Source organism: Lipotes vexillifer, unplaced genomic scaffold (assembly GCF_000442215.2).
Source record: "Lipotes vexillifer unplaced genomic scaffold, Lipotes_vexillifer_v1.1 scaffold671, whole genome shotgun sequence".
In the NCBI taxonomy this organism is placed as follows: domain Eukaryota; kingdom Metazoa; phylum Chordata; class Mammalia; order Artiodactyla; family Lipotidae; genus Lipotes; species Lipotes vexillifer.
The window spans coordinates 2,988,494-2,997,825 of NW_006782851.1; the positions used below are offsets into that span (position 1 = coordinate 2,988,494).

Sequence of the window (9,332 nt, forward strand, 5' to 3'; positions counted from 1 at the left end):
CCCCCCTCTCCCCCTGTCTTGTGTTTCGTGGCCACTTAGCATTCTCCTAACGCATGAGCAGTGCGGGAAGGGAGCAGGAAGCCAGGAAACATGATTTATCAAGTTACAGGCAGCATCACCTTGTTTTCAAAATGAAAAGTGTCCAAAGAACTTATCCTACGTTCTGACAAGACCTAGGAGAAATGTGGGAATTCTCTCTCTTTTATGGAATTCCAAAGTGAATATCTGACACTCATCTCCAGTAAACTTTAAAAAATCGACTGTTTTACAGGAGGATAAAACTGGGCCTGCGACCCGTTCAACCTTCAGTGGAGAGAAAGTTCCCTGACTGAGCAGGGTACTTTGTTGCCTACACTGGGAACCTTCCATGACGGTAAATTAAATGCCTCTGGGATCAAGACAAAATTCCCCTCAACCACGCAAATTCAAATCTCCCTGCCCCCCACCTCTGCATCCTAAACACAAATGTGATGGGAGGGCATTGAAATTCACCGCGGTTAGTGCCGCTGCCTTTGTCAGAAGGGAAGTTCCAAGTACATCACAATGTCAACAAGAGGTCACTGGATGAAAAGAGGGGAAACAAGGGAAGCTGAGACGCCCACCTGGCAGATCCCAGCGTAGACCCCAGAGCCAGACCCCTGGGGCCGAGTCCCGGCTCACCGCCCGGCTGGGTGACCCACTAAGCCCCCCGACCCGTGCTGTCTGTAGAACGGGGCTCAGAACGTGTGCGAAGCCACGCTGGTCGGCAGCCGTCAAGGGCTTAGTACGAGGTCTGGCGCGTGGGGTGGACGTGGGAGACGCCGGCTGGCCTGTACCGCCCCAAGGCCTGCTAGGCTGGTCACCGCCCCGGGTGTGGTGAGACGCTCTGTCACACACCTCCACCGCCAACCCTTGCCAGCGCCCCTTCTCCATCCCGGCTGCTGTGCGAGGGAGGGAGGGAGGGAGGGACGGAGGTCCAGGCGCTTACCTTTGCCAATGGAGGGAGCCAGTCCGTTCATGAAGCTCCGGAAGGGCTTGCCGGGGGACGAGGGGACGTTCAGGGAGCTGCCTCCCGGCAGGTCGATCTCGCCCGCGTGCTCCCGGAGCCGACCCAGGTCCCGGGACAGCAGGCTGAACTGCTCACTCTGTGCGCGGCATTTCTCCTCTAGTTCCCGTGCCCTGCGCTGCGCGCGGAGACCCGGACCCGCGGTCAGCAGGCGGCCTGGGCTGCTGGAGCCCCGCGTGTCTGCGCACAAGTGTGCGTCTGTGCGTGTGTGTGCACGCGTGTGCACAAGACTGCATGCCACGTGTGCATGGGGGGGTGACAGTGTGTGTGCGTGTGTACTGTGTGCATGTGTGTTGCATGGGTGTGGGCAGTACCGGGTGCCGTGTGCACATGGGTGAATGCCAGTGCGTGTGCGTGTGTATTGTGTGCATGTGTGTTGCATGGGTGTGCACAGGACTGGGTGCGGTGTGCGCATGGGTGGATGACAGTGCGTGTGCGTGTGTACTGTGTGCATGTGTGTTGCATGGGTGTGCACAGGACTGGGTGCCGTGTGTGCATGGGTGGATGACAGTGCGTGTGCGTGTGTACTGTGTGCATGTGTGTTGCATGGGCGTGCGCAGGATTGAGTGCCGTGTGTGCATGTGTTAATGACAGTGTGTGTGTGTGTGTGTGCAGGAGGGCTGCCTCTTTCCTCCACGCGAGAACGGTGTCTGAACAAACTAAGCTTCCTGTGCACCCTGGCCGTCGGCCAGGTTTCCTCTCAGGGCGAACAGTGGGAAAGCACAGGAGCCGAGAAACCTTGCAAACACTCAGATCCCAGCCAACTGCGGGTTGTTCTGGGCTCTGTGCACAGCCCGGGCACTTTGCGGTTGGCACGCCTCACGGTAGCGGCTTGAAATTTGGAGCGTGAGGCGGTGACACAGCCCAGCTTTGTGGACAGCTCAGTCGCTAACCCCTCGATGCAGTTTTCTTGTAAGCTGCAGAGCCCCAAAGCACCCCGCTTTGGCATTAAAGGGAAGTGCTGTTTGCTGGACTGGCTTAGCAACATCGCTGCCATTTGCAGACATCGGAGACATCTCGGGAGCACCAAGGAGCTGGGAGCGTGCCCTGGGCACACGCGGCAGGGAAGGGCGCCACGGGCAGCTCCCCCATTAACCCCCACCTCTGCCTGCTCTTGGTTCATCAGCTGGGCGGGCGTGACCCAGCCCCTCTCCTCTCCCTGGGGAACCATGATGCACACTCCCTACACCTCCTCCCCTGGTGCCCTTTCTCCTGCTGTCGGAACTCCCTGCCCTGGGCCGCCGGACGAGGGGCACGGGGAGGGTCCGCTCTGCCCCCTCCCCTGCAAGCCCCCTTCCTGGCACATTCTAGTAGCTGCCTGATTACTTCTCGTCTGCCTCCGAGACTAGATCATTTACGCGCCAAGCTTGTGCTTTCTGGTTCCCTGAGACACCCACAACGCGTCGCATAGCACTGGCACATCGCTGGTGCTCAGTAACTGTTTGCTGAAGCAGAGAAGAGGGGACCCCCTGATTTGCAGGCATCACGTTCCTAGAGGCAGCAGCTCGTTTCATCTGCATGGAGGTCCTGCCTTGTCTCCCTTCCTCAGTCCGTGATAAGTGGAAAATCCCATCTGCTGTATCATTAACCGTGGGCACCGTCTGGCTTCCTCCACTAAAATGTCAACTCCACGAGAGCAGGAATTTTCGTCTGCTTCTCTACCGCTGTGTCCCCAGCAGTCGGACTAGAGCTTGGTACCAAGCCGGGGCCTGAGAGCTGTTTGGTCTCATGGAGGTGTGCACACAGGGATGCAGGACAGTGGTAGACCGATGCTCTCTTCCTCTTCCCATCCCCCCACTTCCCTGTCCCTCCTCCACTGGTGTTAAGCTTTTCAGCTCCTTAGGCCAGAATGAAGTGCTGGTTATGTCTGAGATCATGGAATTCTAAAAACAGACCTAACAAATCCCAAACCAGTAATTAATTTCTTCGATGCATTTAACAAAATCAGCAGGATTCTTCTCTTAAAAGGCTGAATGAGCTTGGCTACGATTGCTGTCACCACCAAGGAAGGCACAGAAGTGACGCCGGGCGCCCCTGGGCACAGGTGGGGATGTGGCGAGATCCGCCTCCCGCCCGGGCACCCCCCATCGGGGAGACGCGGCACCCGCCCAGGAGCAGCGGTGACCCGAGGATGGCGGCTTCAGATGCCTCAAGGCCAAGGGTTCTGGCTCTCCCTGCTCAGCCCTGAAGACGAAATGTTTGCTCCAGGGCTGAGCGACAGGTCCTCAGGCAGGGAACAGTCACCAACAACCCAGCCTCAGGCAAGAAGGGCATTAGAAGAGCCCTGAGCTCACCTGTTCATCCAGGTGTGCCGCCAGGTGCCGTGGTGGCGTGTGTGGGAGGGTGTCAGGTGAACGTGGAAGAACACAAATGCCATTTAGATGGCCACGTCCTCATTGTAATGTGCACAAGAAAAACACAACTGGTAATCAGGTCCTTCATGTCGCGTGTGTGTGAAAAGTGAACCAACCCAAAAAGCAGATAGATTTTTCATTGACGTAACATTCGTGAAATGACAAGACTAAAGCAGCGGAGAGCTGATCAACGGTTGTCAGGGTCTGGGGTTGGTGGGAAGGTCCGAGTACTAGGAATTAAGATGAGGGCGTGTCTTTGGGGGGTGGAGCCATCTGTATTCCCGGTTGCGGTTCATGAATCTATATGTACCATCAAATTCCACAGAATTAAGCACCGAAGCAAGGGTAAAGAGCGAGTCTCTGTAGTTTGGTTACTGATAACTGTGCCTGCGTCAGCTTCCCGGTTTCAACAACGTACTCTGGTCACCTACGACGCTGTCCTTGGGGAGGTGGCTGAAGGTACACAGCGACCATCTGTGCTATTTTTGTAACTTCTCGGGAGTCTCGAAATTATTTCAAAATAGAGAGTTTTAGAAAGTGAACGGATTTAAAGAAAATACGAAATAATCATGGAGAAAATCTCAAAGGCGGTACATGAAAAGCTGGCATTGTGGGAATATCAGATCGGGAGCCTTGAGCGTTAGAGCGGCCGAGGTCTCAGGAGCCCACGTGGAGGTCGAGCATCTGAGGCGCCTGGAAACAGGCCCCTGGCGGGAGCTCTTGATTTGCTGGGGCCGGGGGCGGGCGGCACAGAGAGGAAGGAGGGCAGGCTGTGTGCTCCCAGCAGGCCCTGTGGGACTCAGACCAAAGCAGAGAGAAAGGTCGGGGCTCACGCAGGGGTGCTGAACTGCTGCACGTTTTAGGTGCTACAGTGAACTCCACCTCCCGGGCACCACTGCCGGCCGGCCAGGACCCCAGCTCTTGGAGGGCCTCCTTCCAGGGAGCGTTTCTTTGTTCAGGGTCCCCTTCACTGACGGGGACTGTGGCAGGCGGTTCTCCCCGGCAGCTGGCACAGGACGTACCAGTAGAAGGGGGGCTGGCTCTGACGTGAGTGATGAGGGGAGGGTCTTGGCAGCAGGTGGATCGGAGCTGATGTCAAACCATCTTTGTAACTTGAACAGCCCCGGAGGTGGTGGGAGATGCCCATGAGAGGAGGAGCGAGGCAAACCCCCAGGATCTTGGGGACCACAGTGAACCAGAGTGAGTACATTCTGTCCGGAGGGGCGTCTACCTCTCAGCATCGGTCCAGACCCACCCTGGGCAAAACTTCCGGTGTTCAGGGAATCTTCGTTTTGATGTAAAATCTCTCAATCGTTAAACGTCGCTGGAGGGTATTTCGAAGGCTTGCGAACAGTCTGTCCCGACAAGGCTCATGTACAGGTGGACGTGGCCTGGGGGCAGCCCCTTTGTGATTAGCACCTTACATGACAACGTGGATGGCAATCCCGGCATCCGGTCAGGTTGGGCTGGATGGCCGTGGTGGCCCTGTGCATGGGCTCCAGCTGCACCCGCCTAAGTCCCTGACACACAGGATGATCCCCACAGGGTCTGGAGCCAGGGGGCTCTGGGATCTGTAGTTTATTAATACAGTCCTTCTGGATGGAGAGAATATGTCCCAGGGACCTGAACTTCATTCTGGGGCAATCGGTGTCGTAACTGAGAATCCCACCCCAGGGGAGGTCAATGCACGTGCTGGGAAGGCTACACTCCAGAGGCCGCTGCCCCGAAGCCATCGGCCACCTGCATCTCCATCCATGCCCAGGCACGCCCACCTAGTATGGTCGATATCAGAAAAAAAATGGGTAACCCTAACCCTAACCCCAGCCCTAGACATGATGAATGAGAGACATGGGCGTTTGTTGGTGAAATTAAAGGTATTCAAAATATGGGATATCTTAGCGCTACCCCACCCTTGAATGAATAGTGCGTAAGACGAGTGTGTTTTGGGGGATGGCGCCCAAGGCTGGGTCTCAGAGTGGTCTTGTGTCCAGATCCTGATTCGGAGGATTTCTGCTTTTGCCCGAGGCCGCCAGAACCAGGGCTGGGGCGCCGGCTTCCTTGGGGGCTGATGGAGGAGGGATGTGCCACCGTCGCGCCTTCTTGTCAACAAGCGTTTCGTAATACACGTCTGCACACGTGCGACAATTTGGTTTGAGACTTGCTTCCATTGTGACCCGGGAGCGAAGCTGTAGGGCTAAGCCTCTCCCCCCTCGCATTTCTACCCCAAAGGTTCTAAGAGTCCTGCGTGATCACACCTAATTCTTTGCCCCTCTCTTATCAATTCCTTGCTTTGTTTCTCCTCTGGGCATCCGAGGACACGGCTTCAAGACAGCAGGATGACGATTCCCAAAAGTCAGGCAGCTTCCAGATGCCTTTCCTCATTAATTTCAGGGGGGGAGATGGTCTGAACAACTAGGAGATGAGGCGTAGGGACCCATTAAACCGGAAGAACATCCCACAGGTGAGCGCTCCTTCCGGAAAGTTCACCATGCTTCCCTGCTGTTTCCCGCTTCCAGGAAGGAAGCAGGTGTCCCTTCCAGAGCCTCCATGGACACCGTCTCCGGGCCTGGCTGCAGCTGGCGGCAGCTGGGTCTCTGATGCTGAGCCCGGCAGCTGGGGCTAAGTGCCTCGGGTGGTCCCCAAGCTGCTACCAGAAGGAACAGCTTCCAAGTGATGCAGAAAGCAAACAGCAAGCCCACTGTTGGGTCCGGCTGGCTTACTGGGGTGTCAAGATGGATTTCAGGACTCAGAGCACCATCAGCTCCTGGCTGGGTGGCGACACCGGTGGGGCGGAACCACGCCCGCTTGAATTAACCAGGCTGCTTGAGTGTCCCCATCCCGGTTTGTCCCGGCCCCGCTTCTCCTCACCCTAACCCACCACCTGAGCATCAAGAACGGAGGGTGGCTGCATTCTGACCACAGCGGGGACAGACGGCACTGTCATCCGGCAAGTGAACTCCAACTGGAATCAACAGCAGAGACTTGCAGATGTGGCTGTGGGTATTTATAAAGACGAAGGAAAACACATTCAAAGATGCACCTGCCAGCATTCCCAAGGTCCTCCACTCTGTATGTTTCATCTGACTTCCAGGCTTCATAAAGGGGAGCGGATGAGTAGGGCACTGTGCCCTGTAATTAGTGTCCAAACCAGGACCATTTTGAGGGTCCAGGGATGCCGTGAACACTCACGCTAGCACAGCCAAGCCAGGGGCGTCCTAGGCAGTGCAGGAGTGATTTGGGAGTAAGTTGTTCTGTGCGGTGCCTTTAGGGGTAAACAAGATTTGTGGTGCTATTCATTGCTTAGTGAGTACCTACTGTGTGCCAGGGCCCGCCGGGGTCTCTCTATGCATGAGTGCTGATGGCCAGAGAGACTCCCTGGGGTAAGTTGGTGTGAGCCCGTTGCATGGGTGAGGAAGACAAGGCCAGATGGACTAAAGACCAAGGTCACACACCCAGTAAGTGGCAGGACACACCCAATCCTCTCCGACTCCAGGCTCTGGGCTGCGTCTAGATCCCAGACCCCCCCACTCCCTCATTCACTCAGAGGGCGTGGAGGAAAGTCACATAAGCTCACTGGGCCTCAGTTTCTTCATCTATAAAATGGGAGAGAAGCTTGCCTTCCAGAACTATGGCAAATTGTAAGTCCAGACTCTGGCGGGCATGGTAGGGGCTCCATAAGCAGAAACTAAGATCTCTTGTCCTCTGCGGGCAAAGGACAGCGCCAGAGGGACGGCTAACTAGTGACTCAATCACCCTTGCCTCTCAGACGGCCGAACTTCTGCTTTCAGCAAAGGTGATGGTGCATTTCAGCCCATGCAGGTATATTAGAATCTCCCCACTTTTTATCATCAGCGGGAGACATGGAGGGTCTCTCCATACTCTTTCACGGTGATTCCCAGTTAACAAATAGCCTCCACTGCCAGGTTAATACCCACACCCACACCCAGCTCTTGCCTGCAACTATAATATACACAGAAAAACCCCATCAATTCATCTGAACCGGCTCTGAATTCCAGGATCTTGACAAATAATTGCTCTGAATTCTAGAATCTTTACAGGACAATGCCATCTTGATACTAAAATGTAACAAAGTAATAACCAAGGGGAGACTTGGGTGAAGATGACTTTTTAATGAATGTTTCGCATCCTTTAATGTGTATGGAGTCAGCACTATTAAAACACAAGTGTCTTAAACGTTTGCTTTGGTTCACACGATTAATGCCTTTATCAGATTGTCCAACTAAAGCACAGTGAATTCTGCTGCTGGTGGGTCTGGATCATTTGAGTCTTTTGTTTCTGTATAGACAAGCATTAGTCACAGAGGCACCCTGTGCGCAGATAAACACCTTTCACTGATGAGACTTCAAAACCTGGGGCTTCCCGTTGACTGTAGCTTTTGTCCTCCCAACTGCGGTTGGGAAGGGGAGCATTAGGGAGATAAAGCTGGAGCCAGAGGTAGTCCTGGGTGGCTGAACCCCCAAATACCTGAGCACCCCCAGTTTCTTTGTCCCTAACAATCTCGCCCTCCAGCTAAGACTCATGGGCACAGGGTAGCCAAGTCTACCCTACGGAGGCAGAGACCCCATCCCCACAATTCCCGGAGGACAGAGAATTCTTAAGAGATTTAAAGGCAAAGCATTAAGTATAAACTTCTTTATCTGTGCACTTCTCAGATTCTCAACTTAGCTAATATTCTGTCTGTCCACTTTAGTATCAAAATTGCATTGCCCTGTAAAGATTCGAGAATTCAGATGTGGCAGAGCCATGCCACCAGGCCCCCACCCAGGGAGACTGCACTTCCCAGCCTCCCCTGCAGTGAAGCGGGGCTGGGTCACTAGCTCTGGCCAGTGGTCTGTAAGCAGAGGTGACACCTGTGCCTTCTGTAGCTGAGACACGGAAGAGGTCTCCCTGCCATGGTGACCAGGAAGCCGTACGCTCTGGATGGCACAGCCTCAAGACGCAGGGAGCCTGGATCCCTGAGTCACCATGTGGAGTGGAGCTTCATGGAGTGTTCCTACATCTGCAGTGGCAAGAAATGAACCTTTATGTGTTGAGTGTGAGACTTTGGTGTTTGTTACTGCAGCACACCCTGGCCTAACCTAACACACTCACCAGAGACCAAGTTCATCTGTTTGATGGGAACAAACATATTCATTTACTCACAAGCATGCTCCCTTGCCAGATGGTCGCTGAGCACCTTAACACAAGCCAGGCAGCAGCAGGGTACCTGGGGCCTTGTTTAGGGACCCACAGAAATGGTTTCATTTTAATTTCCTTTAAAATCAGAGGAAAACTGAATATAATAATAATGAATCCAACCTGGATTATATTCATCTTTGCACCTAAGCAGATGTAAAATATAATTTTAATGTTTTTATGGAAGAAGGGACCCATGAAAGCAAAAGGAGCCCAGGGACCAGGAGAGTCATTGTGCAACTCAGATGCTGGACCCTTGCCTCCAGATGAGCCCTGTCTCCTTTCGAATGAGACTCAGGGATGAATGGAGCCTGTTCAGGCTCGTCCTGGCATCACCCGCAGGTGGATGCCTTGGTCCAGGAGGAGGGCAACAAGAGCTGGGAGTGAGGCCATAAATACCTAGGAAGGAGCCCTGGAGAATTAGCCACAAAGCAGCGAGACGCACATGCGAAGCAGTCGGCACTGACACTGGCAGGAAACTGCTCATCATGGGCGAAAGTCCCCTGGCAACGGACCCCAGAACTCGCTGCGTCCTAACCCAACAGGATTTAGGGTTTATGGGCCCCACAGTCATGGGCCATCTCTTCTCTGCACATCTCTTCTCTTTTCTCAGTGACTTGAGATGGTGTTACCCATGGACCCTCAGGGCCTAGGTTCTGCTCTTAGAAGCTGTGTGTCCTTGGCAGGTGGCTCAGCGTCTCTGTGCCTTGGTTTTTTTTTTTTTTTTTTTTTTTTTT

The 9,332-nt window shown here is 54.4% G+C and overlaps 1 protein-coding gene across 1 annotated transcript in view; it reads right to left on the minus strand.

The window, feature by feature from the left end:
* RIMBP2 (RIMS binding protein 2) overlaps positions 1-9,332 on the minus strand; it is a 112,326-nt gene that overhangs the window by 52,291 nt on the left and 50,703 nt on the right. The window contains exon 4 of the mRNA XM_007455449.1: positions 968-1,163. Within this exon, the coding sequence (XP_007455511.1) occupies positions 968-1,163 (196 nt within the window). The remainder of the gene's footprint in view (positions 1-967; positions 1,164-9,332) is intronic.